Here is a 19,686-nt window from a genome sequence, read left to right on the forward strand (position 1 = left end):
TAAGCAGGCTAGGGTAACCCCACTGCTAAAGAAACCCAACCTGGATCAAACGCTACTTGAAAACTACCGACCGGTATCCCTGCTTCCATTCATGGCCAAGATTTTGGAGAAAGTAGTGTTCAATCAAGTCCTGGACTTTCTTACTCATAACAACCTCATGGACAACAAGCAATCTGGCTTTAAGAAAGGCCACTCAACTGAGACTGCTCTGCTCTCGGTCGTGGAGGACCTCAGACTGGCTAAAGCAGACTCTAAATCATCTGTCCTCATCTTGCTGGATTTATCAGCTGCTTTTGACACTGTAAACCACCAGATCCTGCTATCTACGCTGGAGTCACTGGGCGTCGCAGGCACTGTTATTCAATGGTTCAGTTCCTACCTCTCTGACAGGTCATTCAGGGTGTCGTGGAGGGGAGAGGTGTCCAACCTACAGCATCTAAACACTGGGGTACCTCAGGGCTCTGTTCTTGGGCCACTTCTCTTCTCTATCTACACGACATCTTTAGGATCAGTCATCCAGAAACATGGATTTTCCTACCACTGCTATGCTGATGATACCCAGCTATACCTCTCTTTTCACCCTGATGATCCCTCAGTTCCAGCTCGCATTTCAGCCTGCCTGTCAGACATTTCACACTGGATGAAAGATCATCATCTCCAGCTTAACCTCATGAAAACGGAAATGCTTGAAGTTTCTGCCAACCCGACTCTTCACCATAACTTCTCAATCCAGATGGACAAAGCAACCATCACTGCATCCAAAATGGTCAAAAGCCTTGGAGTAACGATTGATGACCAACTGAACTTCTCTGAGCACATTTCTAGAACTGCTCGATCTTGCAGATTCGCACTCTACAACATCAGAAAGGTCCGACCCTTCCTATCTGAACATACAGCTCAACTCATTGTTCAAGCTCTTGTCCTCTCCAAACTGGACTATTGCAACTCTCTGCTAGCCGGGCTACCAGCTAGTTCTATCAAACCTCTTCAGCTGCTTCAGAACGCAGCAGCACGAGTGGTCTTTGATGAACCCAAAAGAGCACATGTCACTCCGCTACTCACCCGTTTGCACTGGCTGCCAGTTGCTGCTCGCATCAAATTCAAAGCTCTGATGTTTGCTTACAAAGTGACCTCTGGCTTTGCTCCTTCTTATCTGCTCTCACTTCTGCAGATATATGTGCCCTCCAGAAACTTGCGTTCTGTGAATGAACGTCGCCTCGTTGTTCCATCCCGAAGAGGGAAGAAATCACTTTCCCGAACTCTCACATTCAATCTGCCCAGTTGGTGGAATGAACTCCCCAACTACATCAGAACAGCCGAGTCACTTGCTGTCTTCAAGAAACGACTAAAAACGCAACTGTTTAGTCTCCACTTTTCCTCCTAATCTGTAACTGCCTCTCTGGCTATACCACAAACTGTACTATCCCAAGGGAAAAAAAATATATATATATATACATTACTAATGCTTAGCTTCTTAGACAAGTTTCAGGTGTGTAAAGTCTATAGCACTTGTTCACTGCTGCTCTTATAGTTGTGTAAATTGCTTCCTTGTCCTCATTTGTAAGTTGCTTTGGATAAAAGCGTCTGCTAAATGACTAAATGTAAATGTAAAATAAACAGAAGTCTTTATTAAACTCTCTTTATCAGTTAATAAACATTCTTTTAGCATTACACTATCTGACCATAACCAGCTTATGGAAAGGGATGGTTGTTATTTTTTTTCTGAAAACTGATCCTTTTTGCAGTTATTGGCCTGATTTTCTATTTAATAATGAGGTATAAATATTACATTTTAGTGAGATATTAGGAACTAATTTTAGCTGGATTAGCTTGTTGGTTAATTATCATAACCACACTTTTTAATGTTCCAAAAATGTTCCAGAAATGCTTCCCACATTATTTTAAGTTAAAGTTAAATTAGTTTATTTACAAATGTGCATTTAAACTGTAAGTTTTATATTACAGTTTTATAACTAATGAAATTTTGAATAAATAAATATAGAAGAGATACTTATTTTTAAAATACAAATTTATTATCATCTATCATTACATTTTTATTTTTTAAGAAATCTATTATAACTTGTTTTAAATTAAAAACTGAAGGCTGTAGGTAAATAAACTGGCCAGCACATTCAACTTTCCTCAGTCAGAATTGATCCGTTTGAATAATAAAAAAATGACAAATATGAATAACCAACTTTTGGTCTTTCTAACCACCCTTGGCTATGGGCCTGACTGTTTATTTAATTTAATAAATTGTGTGAAGAGATGATTAATTAACAATATATTTTATAGCAGTTATATAATTAATAGCATATATATGTATGCATGCTTGCTAATAATTATATATACGGGGGCGTTTCATTCACCCGTCCCCACCAATGTCCAGAGCAAACCTACGCCCTTGCTTTAGTTTTCTTCTTTTCAGCCCAGTGGTCTCTGATTGAAAGGAGGCAACATTCATTGGAATAAAATCATACTGTACTGAAAGCAGCACTGAACTGGTGTTGTTTCAGTGGTTTTCCCATGTAAATATTGTTTTAATTTTAGTTGAACAAATACGGATTTTGATTGGGTTTTAATCTATTTAGCATCTTTGTAATAACATTATTTCAGGATGCAAAACTGGCTAAAAATCACCTTTAAGTTGAACATTAGTTGTATGGTAGTGTGGTTGATGATTTAACACTTATTCAGTGTTGGTTTCAGTGTAAATACTGATCTAATTTTAGCTGAATAAATGCTGATTTAGTGACCATTTTGATCGATTTACCATCATTGAATTAACATTATTTCAGGGTGCAAAACTGGCTAAAATCAGTGATGACTTTTAATGTTGTTTCAGTGATAGTTAGGTTGATGTTTTGACATTTATTCAATGCTGATTTACCTTAGGTCTGCTATCTGGGACATGTCCTGGTGAATACTGGACACTGTCTTTATTCAAATTAAAATGTCTTTATTTGCCCAATATTCTGCTCTGGCTCAGTTCGGGACTCAGGAACACTCAGGACTCTAGATACACAAATGAAATATAATGAAATCCCGCTCTATAGGTGGAAATGGAGCTTTTCTTCCTCTTTCTGTTCCGGGAAAAGACTGAAAGCTGTTGAGTGTTGAGGACAGCACCATCTAGTGCTCATTTAAAATACACCAGCCAGAAGCCTTCAGTGTTAACAAATAAAAGCCTCATGCGTTGTTTAACTTGTCAATTAAATAAATCTATTCATGCATTAAAATGTAGCAGTGAAATATAATATGTGCTTATGTTCTTCAATATGATCTAATATGGGCTACTCTCCACACACACCACCAGTAAGGACACTGTGTGAAGATTAGAGATTAAGAAACGTTGCTGACTATCATGCTACACTTACATTTATGTGTAAAGTCAGACTCCTGTTGTCATTCTGTGACACTGAACAACCGCCTGCCTCTTACTCATTTTAAGATGGAAATCAAAGGGTCACAGCTTTAAATGAAAAAAAAAAAACAAGCAATAATACAATGAAAAAACAAACCTGTACATCATTTTAAAGCCTTAAACTTATTTACTGAGTAATGTGTTTTTATTTGCCCCTAAATTTAATGGTGGGGTTTGTCATATCCAACTACTCCCTCTGTCTTTCTTTCTGTCTATGCATAGGCGGAGGTTGAACAAACTCCAGGGTAAGGCTAAGATGTGCGCTGCCCTATAATGCATTTAAAAAGATTTGTGACCGACCAAGAAGAGGTTTCCACAAAAGCACCGCCTATCAACAAATGTCTCCTATTCAACACACACATTCAATTATTTAATTAGATTCCTTAAAATATTACAGTCACATGAGTGAACCTAAATACTCCACGCTAACATCATGTCTAGACAGACTATGCCCTCTGACATCCAGACCAACCCGAGCCAGTCCTCCTGCACCCTGGCTCTCTGATGTTCTCCGTGAGCATCGCTCTAAACTTCGGGCTGCTGAGAGAATTTGGCGAAAAACAAAAAATCCTGAACAGCTCATAACATACCAAACTCTTCTGTCTTCTTTCTCGGCTGAGGTTACTTCTGCAAAGCAGACATACTTCCGTCAGAAAGTCAACAGTGCCACCAATCCTCGCTTGCTTTTTAAAACATTTTCCTCCCTCCTCTATCCTCCTCCTCCACCCGCATCCTCCACACTCACTACTGATGACTTTGCTACATTCTTTTATACCAAAACTGCAAAAATCAGTGCTCAATTTGCTGCACCTACAACAAACACGCAAGATACACCACCAACACCACACACACTCACCTCTTTCTCCCAGCTCTCTGAGTCTGAGGTGTCCAATCTCGTGCTATCAAGCCATGCAACCACCTGTTCGCTTGATCCCATTCCCTCTCATCTCTTGCAAGCCATTTCTCCTGCAGTCATACCAACACTGACTCACATAATTAACACATCTCTTGACTCTGGTCTATTCCCTACTTCATTTAAGCAGGCTAGGGTAACCCCTCTGCTAAAGAAACCCAACCTGGATCAAACGCTACTTGAAAACTACCGACCGGTATCCCTGCTTCCATTCATGGCCAAGATTTTGGAGAAAGTAGTGTTCAATCAAGTCCTGGACTTTCTTACTCATAACAACCTCATGGACAACAAGCAATCTGGCTTTAGGAAAGGCCACTCAACTGAGACTGCTCTGCTCTCGGTCGTGGAGGACCTCAGACTGGCTAAAGCAGACTCTAAATCATCTGTCCTCATCTTGCTGGATTTATCAGCTGCTTTTGACACTGTAAACCACCAGATCCTGCTATCTACGCTTGAGTCACTGGGCGTCGCAGGCACTGTTATTCAATGGTTCAGTTCCTACCTCTCGGACAGGTCATTCAGGGTGTCGTGGAGGGGAGAGGTGTCCAACCTACAGCATCTATACACTGGGGTACCTCAGGGCTCTGTGCTTGGACCACTTCTCTTCTCTATCTACACGGCATCTTTAGGATCAGTCATCCAGAAACATGGATTTTCCTACCACTGCTATGCTGATGATACCCAGCTATACCTCTCTTTCCACCCTGATGATCCCTCGGTTCCAGCTCGCATTTCAGCCTGCCTGTCAGACATTTTACTCTGGATGAAAGATCATCATCTCCAGCTTAACCTCATGAAAACGGAAATGCTTGAAGTTTCTGCCAACCCGACTCTTCACCATAACTTTTCAATCCAGATGGATGGAGCAACCATCACTGCATCCAAAATGGTAAAAAGCCTTGGAGTAACGATTGATGACCAACTGAACTTCTCTGACCACATTTCTAGAACTGCCCGATCTTGCAGATTCGCACTCTACAACATCAGAAAGGTCCGACCCTTCCTATCTGAACATACAGCTCAACTCATTGTTCAAGCTCTTGTCCTCTCCAAACTGGACTATTGCAACTCTCTGCTAGCCGGGCTACCAGCTAACTCTATCAAACCTCTTCAGCTGCTTCAGAACGCAGCAGCACGAGTGGTCTTTGATGAACCCAAAAGAGCACATGTCACTCCGCTACTCACCCGTTTGCACTGGCTTCCAGTTGCTACGCGCATCAAATTCAAAGCTCTGATGTTTGCTTACAAAGTGACCTCTAGCTGTGCTCCTTCGTACCTGCTCTCACTTCTGCAGATATATGTGCCCTCCAGAAACTTGCGTTCTGTGAATGAACGTCGCCTCGTTGTTCCATCCCGAAGAGGGAAGAAATCACTTTCCCGAACTCTCACATTCAATCTGCCCAGTTGGTGGAATGAACTCCCTAACTGCATCAGAACAGCCGAGTCACTTGCTGTCTTCAAGAAACGACTAAAAACGCAACTGTTTAGTCTCCACTTTACTTCCTAATCTGCAACTGCCTCTCTGGCTATACCACTAACTGAGCCCTCTTTCTCTCTCTCTCTCTCTCTAAAAAAAAAAAAAAAAAAAAAAAAAATTTCTACTAATGTTTTGCTTCTTAGACTTTTACACGCCTGAAACTTGTCTATAGCACTTGTTCACTGCTGCTCTTATAGTTGTGTAAATTGCTTCCTTGTCCTCATTTGTAAGTCGCTTTGGATAAAAGCGTCTGCTAAATGACTAAATGTAAATGTAAATGTAAATAGGGAGGGTGGGCCTCAGTGCCTATAGGATCTTGTGGCATTATGCTGCATTAATCACCCCTGTAAACGCTTCGCAAAATTAAAATGCTAAATCATAATCCGGCAGGAGGTGGAGCATACAGATCAGTAATGATGACGGGTGAAGAATCTTCAAAAGTAACCAAATAATCTACAGGCCTACATTTGATGAAATAAAGTGAAGTATACTGAATTAAGCCCATTTATGAAAAATGATGTTTATTGCTTAAGAACCTAGCAGTGTTAACACAAGCAGTGTTAAGAGCTTCTCTTAAAAAACACATATAAATAAATAAATAACACATGCTTTCACATTACTTTCCCTATAAAGTAACTAAGTAAGGCATTTACCTTTTTCAGTGACTTTAGCTTATAATGTAGGCCTACTACTTTTCCCCAACACTGCACAAAGTTCAACATATGCCCTGTTATATTTCTCAGACCTTTAAAATGTAAATCTCGATCTCCTAAACAAGATTACTACACTAGGCTAGACTACCACGTTACAACTACCAAAATAAGGCATTTCATTTAATGCTGAACACAAGTTAAACCAGAATAATACATTATGATACCCCTCTGTATTACTCATTTGTCATTTCATTACTGATGTCCTTGAGCAGCAAATCAGAATAGTCCACTGGCCAGCACTTTTGGTTTGGTTTTCAGAGCAGCTGCCAACTCCAGTCAAAAACAGCGCTCATGAGAGTTGGACAGTTCCATTATTGTGCAGAGGGGGACTTTGAATTTGATTGACAAACGTACAATAACTAGAGTGTTCTGTTAATCATCAACATTACATTTATATTGCGCCCTGCACCCGTTACATGTTTCCAATGCAGTTATGTATTTGCTGCTATCTCCGTGATCTCTGGCCCGGAGGAGGCTAAGCCTTCCCCAGCCTTACACACGCTCCGCCTATGTGTCTATGGTTGTTCTCCTCCTCTGTTATTGCCATTGTGTGATCAGAGTTATCCTTGCAAAACAATCTTCCCCATCAGTCGCACCCTTCAACCTTTCAGTTAATGAAGCCGCCTGTAGCTGTGTGTTCTGTATACATTAATTCATTAATTCATGTTTAAGAAACTCATATTGATTGTATTCTGCTGTGGATGCCATCTTATAGTCCGACATGGGTTGTGTCTCAATCAGCTCCCTATAGTTTGTTCATCAGTAGGTGGTGTGCTCTAACTGAAGCACTAGTAAGGGCACTTATGAGTTAAGTTCACTACACTACAACAGCAGAACTGATCAGTCTCATATAGGTTAGGTTAGGTTACTTTATTTATACCCAAAGGTAGATTTGGTTTCCAGCCAAGAGTCCTCATCTCATAACAGTGCCACACAACAAAACTCCCATAGTAACAACAATAAATGAACATTAGGACATACAACATACGCATAAAAACACTTATAAAGAATAAATAAATAATCACGTCAAGTGTCCCCCCCCCCCCCCCAAATGAATGTTTAATACAATCTAAAATAGACAAGTCACCGAACACCTCTGCTTTAGTCTGTGCCTCATCTAAATGTGTAATGGCTGCTGGTATCAGACTATTTTTGTATGGTTTCGTTCTGCAGCTCAATACCAGAAACCTGCGAGCAGAAGGAGCGCTGAAACTCTGAGTGTAGGGGATGAGCAGGGTCACTTAAAATTGAGTTTGGGATTCTCTTTAGCTGCCTGGTGTACACAGCCTCTAGATTAGCTAGTGACACCCCGGTGGGCTTACTGGACCCCTTAACTATCTGATTTAGTGAGTTTTCATTCTTGACAGAGAGATTCCCAAACCATGACACCAAAGCAAAGGATAAAACGGATTGCAAGTGAAGCATGGTAAAACAGAATCATCATGTGTTTATCAATATGGAAATGATCTAACTTTCTCAAACAGAGCAGTCGCTGGTGCACACACTGCTGCATAATTCTCATCACAGGAAAGTTTAGAGTCAATAATCGTGCCAAGGTATGATCACACACTTCCCACAGTCTGCGTTTTAAAGGAAGTGCTCACCTGTGTGTGAGCAGCCTTCCTAAAATCAATGATCATATCTTTTGTCTTTAAGACATTTAACTGAAGATATGACTCCTCACACCATCTGACAACGTCAGTAAGTTCTGGACCATGACCTGTTTCACTATCATGAAGTTGGCTGACAATGACAGTGTCATCTGTGTATTTAATAATGGTTCTATTGTCCCACCTGCTCTGGCACATGTTTGTGTAAAGGATGTTTAACAGAGGTGAAAGAACACATCCTTGTGGGGACCCGGTTGAGGAGCAGACTTGATCAGATAAGCATCCATTCACTAACACTTTGTGTTGGATTAGTTATAAAGTTAAGGATCCAGCCCACCAGGTTATTACTAAGGTCAGACTGTTCCAGCAGTCTACTAATTCAAATGTGAGGTTGAATTGTGTTAAAAGTAGAGGAAAAGTCGGCAAACAGACGTCTGGCATGGGAACCATTGTTTTCCAAATGTTTAAAAGGTAGAGTTATTAAATTAGTTTGACTGAGTTTAAAAGTTCATTACAGCAAATTCATTCATTCATTTTCAGCTTAGTCCCTTTATTAATCAGAGGTCGCCACAGTGGAATGAACCGACAACTTATCCAGCATATGTTTTATGCAACGGATGTCCTTCCAGCTGCAACCCATCACTGGGAAACACCCATACACACTCATTCTCTCACACACACACACACACACACACACACACACACACTACGGCCAGTTTAGTTGATCAGTTCCCCTATAGCGCATGTGTTTGGACTGTGGGGGAAACCGGAGCACCCGGAGGAAACCCACGCCAACACGGGGAGAACATGCAAACTCCACACAGAAACACCAACTGACCCAGCCGGGACCGGGCCACCATGCCGCCCCAACAGCGAAATCATTTCAGCCATTAGACCGGTATTAACGTCTGCTAGATGTCCCTAACCCGTCTAGCTGTGTTTGTTCGTGTTAAGAGTTATTCATAGAAAATGTCTCCCGCTTGGTGATTTGGGTCACGTGATTCATATTTTGTACTTCTGCACTTCCGTTAAGGGCGCATATACAGTGCGTATCGGTGTAGTGTGTGTCAACAGAGCACTGTGGGACTTTCATGAGCACTTCAGTGCACTGGAGGATTTAGTCATTGAGGCCACCCTGATCAGTGCACTGACTAGAGAGCAAGGGTGCAGATTGAGGGTGCACACTCTTAGAAACTTACACTGATAGGATTCAGCCGTGAACGTCATCTAGTGGTCAGTCTCTAGTCATTAAGTGTACATGGGTTGAAGACTCGTTATAGCAATGCATTATGGGATTGATTGAGTGCCCTTCAGAATGTCCACTATGGGCTTTGGATATGACTACCAATGGCTGTTCCCTTACATATTTCACTATTGAGGGTATGAGGTGATTTGGCTTACAGCTCGACTCACACACGCCGTCAGTGTTATACTGAACATACATTAGGCTTTCCTCAGCCTTTGACCTGTTATTCTGAAGGAACGTCACGGTTTACAACACGGCTTTGGTGGCATTTCATTAACTTATTTTTAATTAAGCAGCTTTTAATCATTATTTCTACATCTATATTCAGAAGAATGAAAGCTTTAAATAGGGTGTATGCGGAAGGACTTTAATTTGTCAGTAAGCTGGGTTAAGTGCTTACGGTGAACTGTGTGCCATTACAGAATCAGTGTTTAAGGTTTGTTTTCTTTCAAAATCAGCGATCTCCACTGACTGAGCGATATCTGATATAAAGTGGGTCTCAGATAGTACAAGAAGCACTGCATTAAATCACATTTCCCCTGCATTAAATTACATTATTATTATAAATAATAATAATAATAATAATAATAATAATAAGAAGAAGAAGAAGAAGAAGAAAATAATAATATAATATCAAAAATATTAATAACAAAATAACAATATTAATAATAATATATTAACATAATAATAGTAAAATGTAATGATAATAATAATATTAATAATAAACGATAATAATAATTTAAAAATAATAATAATAATCATTAATTTTTGACTTAGTCCCTTTATTAATCAGGGTCGCCGCAGCAGAAGGAACAGCAAACTTATTTAGCACGTTTTACGCAGCAGATGCCCTTCCAGCCGCAACCCATCTCTGGGAAACATCCATACACACTCATTTACACACTACGGACAATTTAGCAAACCCAATTCACCTGTACCGCATGTCTTTGGACTGTGGGGGAAACCGGAGCACCCGGAGGAAACCCACGCGAACGCAGGGAGAACATGCAAACTCCACACAGAAACGCCAACTGACCCAGCCAAGGCTCGAACCAGCGACCTTCTTGCTGTGAGGCGACAGCACTACCTACTGCACCACGGCGTCGCCTGTATAATAATAATAATAATAATAATAATAATAATAATAATAATAATAATAATAATAATATATATAATAATAATAATAATAATAGCAGCGCATTAAACGCGTCTGCAGTTCACCACACGCTGGGTTATATTAAAGGGAATAACTGTAATAATTAGCTGTGATCATTCAGTCGGTGATCAGCGCTGGAGTGGCTCAGTGTCGGTCAGATCGGGAGAGGGAGAGGGAGAGGTGTTTGTCGGCCCTTTCTCCGCTTTCATTATTTATTTCCTTATTAACTGCGATCAAAACATTGATGCTGGATCCTCCGCCGCCGAGCTCCAGAGCCGCTGATCAGCTGCAGTTTTCCTCCCCACAGAGAGCGTGTGTGTGTCGGCATGGCTCGCCCTCGGCCCCGGGAATATAAGGCGGGAGATCTGGTGTTCGCCAAGATGAAGGGATACCCGCACTGGCCGGCGCGGGTGAGTGAGAACGGCAGCCGAGCGCGGCGCGGGCAGGCCGGGTAGCGGAGCACACACACACCGCGGAGCTCCGGAGGCTCATCTGCGCCACAGAACCGGTACCGGAGAGAAGCGGGGCGCCGCGGACGGGTTTAGTCGGTGCTGTGAAACCATCCGCTCGTTCGGGCGCTTTGCGTTATTTTGGCGGAGCGGTGTGTTTGTGTTCTAACGCTCCGGTTCGGCGGTGTCGTGAGGGTGTGTGTATGTGTTCTCATCAGGGCCGCGGTGGAACCGGGCCTCCGCAGCTTCCCTTCCGCTTTGTCTAAACCCGCCGCTGTTCCCAGATCAGCTGTTCCGACATTCTGAACCCCGAGATCTGTGTGTGTTATTAAACAGCGGGTCAGGTGTGTGTGTGTGTGTGTGGTCAGAGTGATGTTGTTCCACACGCTGATGATCATCTGTGTGTGTGTGTGCGTGTGTGTGTGTGTGTGTGTGTTCTAGATTGATGAGCTGCCGGAAGGAGCCGTGAAACCACCAGCTAATAAATACCCCATCTTCTTCTTCGGCACCCATGAAACGTAAGCCGTGTGTGTGTGTGTGTTACTGATGGACTGTGTGGTTGTATTGGTGTTGTGTGTGTGTTACTGATGGACCGTGTGTGTGTGTGTGTGTGTTTGATGTGTATCTGTGTGTTACTGATGGACCATGTGTGTGTGTTATGATGGACTGTGTGTGTGTGTGCTACTGATGGACCGTGTGTGTGTGTGTTATGATGGACTGTGTGTGGTGTGTGTGTGTGTGTGTGTGTGTGTGTGTTACTGATGGACTGTGTGTGGTGTGTGTGTGTGTGTGTGTGTGTGTGTGTGTTACTGATGGACTATGTGTGGTGTGTGTGTGTGCTACTGATGGATTATGTGTGGTGTGTGTGTGTGTGTGCTACTGATGGACTGTGTGTGTGTGTGTGTGTGTTATGATGGACTGTGTGTGTGTGCTACTGATGGACTGTGTGTGTGCTACTGATGGACTGTGTGTGTGTGTGTGTGTGTGTGTCCTACTGATGGACTGTGTGTGTGTGTGCTACTGATGGACCGTGTGTGTGTGTGTTATGATGGACTGTGTGTGTGTGTGTGTGTCCTACTGATGGACTGTGTGTGTGTGTGTGTCTTGCTAGTGCCTTTCTGGGCCCTAAAGACCTGCTGCCCTATAAGGACTATAAGGATAAGTTCGGGAAGTCCAACAAGAGGAAAGGCTTCAATGAGGGTCTGTGGGAGATCGAGAACAACCCCGGGGTCAAGTTCACCGGCTTCCAGGTGAGTTTCAGGAGTCCAGCAGGGTGGAGAGTCTGCTGTGCTGCACCTCACATGTGTGTGTGTGTGTGTGTGTGTGTGTGTGTGTGTGTGTGTGTGTGTGTGTGTGTGTGTGTGTGTGTGCAGGTGATGCAGCAGAGCTCCTCTGAGACCGAGTGTGAGGGTGGGAACGCCGCTGACGGCAGCAGTGATGGAGACTCCGCCGCCGAGGAGGACGAGGCCCAGATGAAGATCGATAAAGCTGGCCCCAAGCGGAAGAAAAGCACATCCTCCAAGGTACCTGAGCGGGTCTCTGAGATGTCCTCGCTGCAGCTCCACAGTGAACTGGATCAGCACCGATGTGCAGCGGAGATCATAACACACACTGATGGCGTGCTGCTGTGAGGGCGGGGTAGGGGGTAGGGCCGATGTAGGCCGTCCTGCAGAGTGCAGCCTGATCACACACACCTGTGTTTAGTCACCTGCTGCTCCTTTAGATGCAGCTCAGGTGTGTATGATCAGGGTTGAGCAGCTGCTGTAGACTCTAGTCATGGCCCGTTTCCACTGAGTGGTACGGTTCGGGTCTGTTCGGTACGCTTTGATGGCTGTTTCCACTGTCAGAGGGTTCCTAAAAGCGAACAGTACCGTACCACTTTATGGTCACCCTTTGCAAAGGGCACCTGCAGGCCCAGAGGGTACCATAAGGTGGAGCTCGACCCGCAGCTGAACGCTATTGGTGTACAGAGATACGTCACTCGCAGAAGCAGGAGAATGAAAATTTCAGGTTATAGTCCCACTGAAGCAACAGTCTGCAAATGATTGCGTTCAGTCTTAAAGCCTTATTCGATGGATTATTTTCATTATTTATGATGGCATAGCAGTCAGAATAGGACAAATGAGCTCATGTATGGACAAATTCTGGACCTTTGTCAGTGAGGGGTGGGTCTTCCAAACCACCTGAAACCCCCTGGCTACAGGCATGAAAAGTTAGAGCATGTGTTGTGCTGATAGTAAACAGCTTATTTTATTTAGTATTTTGGCTGTAAAAGCGCACCTACAGGTGTTTCTGGAACAGGTCAGATTTTATTTTGTTTATATTAATCTTGTCTAATAAATGATTAGACCTGTCCAGTTTCATCTGAAATGCATCCCAGATCACCTTCTGAAGTGGTTTGAGGGATCGTATTTATATCTGATCAGAATAAAAGGAATGAAGTGACCAAACAGCCTCAAAAACACAGACGTGACGGGATTAGCGCCTTTTGCTGTGAAGGGACATCTGACGGCTGAGGACTCCACTCGCCATTAAAGCCTTCGTCAGACAGTTATTTAAAAAACATAATGTCAAAGATAAGGAAAGAGAGGTCATGGACTGGACACGTCAATAAATATACAAGACGTCCCGGCTAATGCGGCCAGTTAGCCTAGAACCTCATGGATAGGGGCAGATTTTCATCTGTTAGGAAGTAAGTAACTCTTGCCTAACCCTGTTTGGAAGTCTTTTTGATCAATATTATGTGTTCAATATTTTGCGATAATGACGCCGCTGCCTGCCTTTTCTTCCTTCTTTCTCTTTTCGACCCACAGCGTTACTCAGTTTGGATATCGGTTCTAGATTCGACTGTTTCCTCTCAGTGGGTTATGTCACGTCACTCGCATCACATGTTGTGGCTTTGGGGCTCTATGGGATTCGATTTACTGGCCAGAGTTATTTAAAATTACACTTCATTATAATATATATTGAATATAAACATATTATATAATATTAAATTACATAAATTAATTAAAAGGACAAGTCTGGACCTTTTGGCCGTGGGGGGGTGGTTCGTTCGAACCCCTCAAACCCCCCCTGGCTACAGGCATGCAATAACAAGCCATGATCGACCTGAGCTCAGACAAACCTTGTTGTTGTCTTGATGAACGGCCACACAGCCAAGAAGACCAAACTCTGCCATGTCCTGTTGTTGTGTTACCAGCCCGTCTAAAAGTGTGAGCAGTTTTGGCTTCCCCGCGTGCGCTCGCCGTGCGTCTATATCTGAAATAACGAACCTGTTGAGCTGATATTACTGACGTGATCATTGAAGCGCTCTGATATCCGACAAACGCAAGAGTGAAGAGCGAAAAACAAAGGAGAAGCCGGAAAAAACAGCAGCAAAAGATGCATCAGCAGCCTAAAACATGAACACAGCGCCATGATGAGCTCTGAGCATCAGCTTCTGGACTATTCTGATCTGAATGAGGGAGTTCCTCTCTAACAGAGGCTCCATGTGCTGCTGAAGATCACACACAGATGACAGCTCTGCTCTGACTCTATTATATTTCTGCTGTTTCTGAACTCAAATAAGCACTGAATGTCTGCTGTGTGTAGTTTATCTGTAATTGGTATCATAGCGGGGACTGTGAGGGTGTGTGTGTGTTCATTAATCTGAGATGATCACAGACGTTACAGTAGGCTATTCCACACTGTCATTGATCTGCAGTTATGATCAGATCATGTTGATGAGAGGTCAGTGATGAACATCTGTACAGTATTGATGTGTGTGAAGCGTCTGTGTGTGTGTGTGAAGTGCTGCTCATATGATATGAGAGTGTGTGAGCGACCCGTACAGCTTTACTCTACACATTTCCTCCAGTAAAAGTGACGTCGTCTGAAACTTTCTGTCGTACAGCACACACACACACACACACACACACCAAAAGGGAACCCTTGGTAGTGGAAACAGCAGCCTGATAAAGGTGACCCATACCGACCTGAACCGTACCGTACCGTAGTGTACCAGTGAGTGGAAATGGGCCAGTAATGACACTGACGTGGGTCGTCTAATAACTAATATAAATAATTCTGGTGTTTAGCGACAGCTGTGTGTGTGTGTGTGTGCGTGTGTGCGTGTTGGACCTGATCCAGTAGCTCATGATGCTGCAGTGAGGACACACTCGATGTTCAGCCGTGTCTCTGAGCGCCGCGTCATCTCTAGCTTCAGAATCTGTGTTCTGAACCTTGACTGGAGTGTGTAGCAGAAGAACACACACACACACACACACTCACTTAGCGGTGCAGCGCAGGCTCCAGGTCAGCAGGGGGCAGAATAACGCTACACTCTCAGACTGACAGATGTAGCTGGCTGACCCAGAGTCAGTGTGACTGCTGTACCACAGTAAACACTGCGCCCTCAGCCTCTGCATCACTGTAGGAGGTGTGTGTGTGTGTGTGTGTGTGTGTGTGTGTGTGTGTGTGTGTGTGTTTTGGAAAATCAGTCTGAACGGCTCACAGCTCTCACTGAGCCTTTGCTTAGCAACAGCGGTTGCCTAGCAACACAGTGCCGCACGGTGACGTGTGCAGTGAAGGTTAGCCAGCCTCCTCTCTGTGCTCAGCTGTTTCCTGTCAGGTGTTTGCTTCCTCAAGCTGTTTCCTGTTTCCTCTCTCAGGTGTCCAAGCAGTGCAGGAAGGGTTCCGGAGACGAGGATCTGGAGAAGGACGGGAAAGATGAGCAGAAGAGCGGATCAGAAGCTGGTGACCATGACAACAACATCCAGAACTCCTCAGACAAGACGAGTCCAGGGGTAAGAGCAGCGCCAGCCTGATCAGCAGAGCCATGATGGAGGAGGCTGAGCGCGCACACACACACACACACAGGGAGAGCGAGCGGGGGGGCGAGTGTGTGTCTGATGTGCTTGTGTCTCTCCGCAGACTCTCCGGGAGGATCATTAGACGCCCTGCGGCTCCTGGAGGATTCTGGGATACTGTAAATGCATATTATTACTCTGATCACCTGCAGTCTCCACACATGACCATCCAGCTCACACACACACACACACACACACACACACACACACACACTCCAGTGAGCCTCGTTCCTTCTGCTGTTCTGGATTTGGAGGCTTCTGGAGCTCCTCATTCCCTGATCTTCATCGTCGTGTGCTGTGGTAGAGGTTTCCCTGTTTCTCCATGAGTAGACTGTGTGTGTGTGTGTGTGTGTGTGTGCGTGTGCGTGCGTGTGCATTCGCAAGTGTGTGTGTATGCATGCACCTGCCTGTGCCAGTGTGCATGTGTGTGTGTGTGTGTGTGTGCGCCTGTCTCCAGCACTTCAGTCCTCAGGCCTGACACCATTGAGGAGAAACGAGTGGAAACTGTAGAACAATAGTGACGTGTTGTGCTCATCAGAGCTGCTGTAGTGGTGTGTGTGTGTGTGTGTGTGTGTGTGTGTGTGTGTGTGTGTCTGTAGGCCTGGTTTGGGTGTAGATGGTAGGAGCCTGTATTGTTGCCCAGCGCTCAAGGAATCGCTCGTGTTTATAGGTGGTGACTCTCCGTGTGTGTGTGTGTGTGTGTGTGTGTGTGTGTGTGTGTGTGTGTGTGTGTGTGTGTGGTGGCATGGCTTCTCCTCCTGCTGATGTTCTTCTGTCTGCTGTCCCTCTAAACTCAGATTTGTGTCGTTGTTGTTCCTGATTTTGTTTATATGAGGATTACTGTATTTATTTTTGATCTGTGATGAACACACACACACACACGCACTCGCTCGGTTGCTTTAGGCTGTTATGGCCTCTTCATGTGGCGTTCTCCAGGTTTGTAGCTCTGTGTGAACTCTTTCCCTGTTTATCGACAGTTTTACAGAATAAACTCATTGGAATGCAGGAGTCTCTGAGCCTGTCATTATGGAGCGGTGTGTGTGTGTGTGTGTGAGTGTGTGTGTGTGTGTGTGTGTGTGTGTGTGTGTGTGAGTGTGCTTCAGCTCCTCTCTTCATCTGTCTGCAGTGGTGACCGCTCGAGGCTCAGATCACTGACGCTTGCTTACAGGACAGCACTGCAGCCTCTTATCCACACACACACACACACACACGCACGCACACACACACACACACACACACTGCAGACTCTCACCTCCACCTGCTGCTGAAGGTCTCCAGGAGCCTCTGGTTGGGGAGTGAGCGACGCCTAGTGGTTCCATCACAGAGAGGCCATAGGTCAGTTTCCAGAACCTCTACACTCACTGTTCCCCACTGGTGCACTGATCTTCCCACACACACACACTCTCTGCAGACTCGCCGTATCCTCCACGCCGCTGTTGCTGAACGGCTCCTCGCTGTCCGAGGCTTCGGCTGAGTGTAGATGAGCCGCGTATCAGACTGCTGACTTGAGCAGAGCCGATCGCGGGTCTACAGCTCTACATGTGTGTGATGTTCTGATATTGACCCGCTCTAACATCAGGCCATGAGGGGGAACGGTACTCATAAAGCGTGTATGTGTGGAGACTGGTCTGGCTGCAGACCTGCTCCAGTGCAATCTGAGCTGCATCCAATGCTTTTAAATGCCCACCCCTAACCCCGCCCCTCACAGTGACGTCACGCAGGTGTTGCATCTCTGAGAGGTGCAGTCTCAGCTCGCATCATCAGGGCGGTTTATCTGCTGAGGAGGACACTGCAGGACTCCAGGAGGGTCAGGAAATATGAAGACGACACCTGCTCTCACACAGGGTGGATGTGTGTGTGTGTGTGTGTGTTCTGATGAATGGCTATAGTCAGGGTGTTGGCCAGCGCTGTGAACAGTTCTGTTTCCACAGCTCAGGTCAGACGCGGGAGCGTGCAGGACACCCCACTGATGATCAGAGTTATTGATCTGCGATTGATCAGTTTCTGCACTGACCTTTAATCTGATCAACACATGCAGAGATCCGACCCTCCACTAGGCGGCGGTACAGTCCAACACACACACACACACACACGCACGCGCGCGCGCTCTCCCTCCCTCTCCTATCAGACCGGCACATGCTGGATGTTTCTGTGCTTCTGCTTTTCCTTCCAGTTTTACTGTGTGTGTGTCGAGCCCGAGGCTCCAAATGCTGCTTTACGGGATAAAAATAGATGAACATCAGCAGCACACACACAACTAAACACTGTCCTCATACTGACAAAGCAGTGATGCGAAATAACACTCTTTAACACACACACACACACACACACACTGACGCGGGTCACGATGTGCTGCAGAGAGAGATGTGGAGATGTTTCTCTGACTGTAAGCGCGGAGCTCCTGTGTGTGCAGCAGAGGAGGAGGAGGAGGATGATGAAGATGATCATTACTGTACAGAGCTGCAGATCCACCTCATTCTAGATCACTGAAACACACACACACACACACACACACACTGACCTGAACATTTACAGGAACACACACACTCGTGTACTGAGCACCGCCGGACACACAGGTGTGTTTACCTTCAGAATCTGTACTGACCGCAGACGAGCAACACTGAGATTAACACACACACACACGCACACACACTCGTCAAGCCGTAGTCAGTCTGGTGAAAGGGCTGGTTCTTGTTTTGGACATTTTCAGTTATATTCCTGATTTTCTATATAATTATGAGGTTTAAATGCGCTATATATATATAGTGTGTGTGTGTGTGTGTGTGTGTGTGTGTGTGTAAGCACTGTCTCTGCTGGAATAGCTTGTCGGGTGGTCTTCAGCTGCACGTTTTGATGTACCAAAAACATTTGCTGAAGATTTAGAAGATCTCATACTTGCTTGTCAAATACAGATGTGTTACATATCATAATTAGAACAAAATAAATAGATTAAAACTGATAGATTAAACATTAACTAGCCACGTACAGCAGCACGACACATGTAAAGAGAGAACAGCAGCGCTTTACTGGAGATATATGCTGTGTGTGTGTGTGTGTGTGTGTGTGTGTGTGTGTGTGTGAGTGATTATGCTGCTACGTACAAAGCTTTGCTATGTAGGTCTACCGAAGTATATCACGCCAGCATAAACACACACACACACACACACACACACAGTCAGGCCCGCAGCGCTGTCAAGTCACGTCACATCACACACACTCCAGCTGAATAATGTCTGTTCATAGACTCAGGCTGTTTGTGCAGTGACCGCAGCGCTCTGAACACACACACACACACACACACACACACACACACAGCCTTATTCTGAGCAGTTCATGAAGGAGGACAAACAAATATAGTGTGTAGAGTTTAAAACATCTTTAGTTAAGCGGAGACCAGCTCACACACACACACACACACAAAATCACTCACTTACTGACCAGCTCACTCACACACACACACACACAAAATCACTCACTTACTGACCAGCTCACTCACACACACACACAATCACTCACTTACTGACCAGCTCACTCACACACACACACACAAAATCACTCACTTACTGACCAGCTCACTCACACACACACACACACAAAATCACTCACTTACTGACCAGCTCACTCACACACACACACAATCACTCACTTACTGACCAGCTCACTCACACACACACACACAAAATCACTCACTTACTGACCAGCTCACTCACACACACACACAATCACTCACTTACTGACCAGCTCACACACACACTCACTTACTTACTGACTGACCAGCTCACTCACACACACACACACACACACACACAAAATCACTCACTTACTGACCAGCTCTCACACACACACAC

At 44.7% G+C, this 19,686-nt stretch overlaps 1 protein-coding gene across 1 annotated transcript; it reads left to right on the forward strand.

The window, feature by feature from the left end:
• The first annotated feature begins 10,590 nt into the window (after nucleotides 1-10,590).
• hdgfl3 (HDGF like 3) lies at nucleotides 10,591-16,843 on the forward strand. The gene is made up of 6 exons (XM_056478245.1): nucleotides 10,591-10,949; nucleotides 11,430-11,506; nucleotides 12,100-12,238; nucleotides 12,362-12,511; nucleotides 15,641-15,775; nucleotides 15,903-16,843. Exons 1-6 carry the CDS (start codon nucleotides 10,866-10,868, stop codon nucleotides 15,921-15,923), a joined length of 606 nt encoding a protein of 201 aa, XP_056334220.1. The 5' UTR covers nucleotides 10,591-10,865; the 3' UTR covers nucleotides 15,924-16,843.
• The last annotated feature ends 2,843 nt before the right edge of the window (nucleotides 16,844-19,686 follow it).

Source organism: Danio aesculapii, chromosome 18, assembly GCF_903798145.1.
Source record: "Danio aesculapii chromosome 18, fDanAes4.1, whole genome shotgun sequence".
Taxonomy (NCBI): domain Eukaryota; kingdom Metazoa; phylum Chordata; class Actinopteri; order Cypriniformes; family Danionidae; genus Danio; species Danio aesculapii.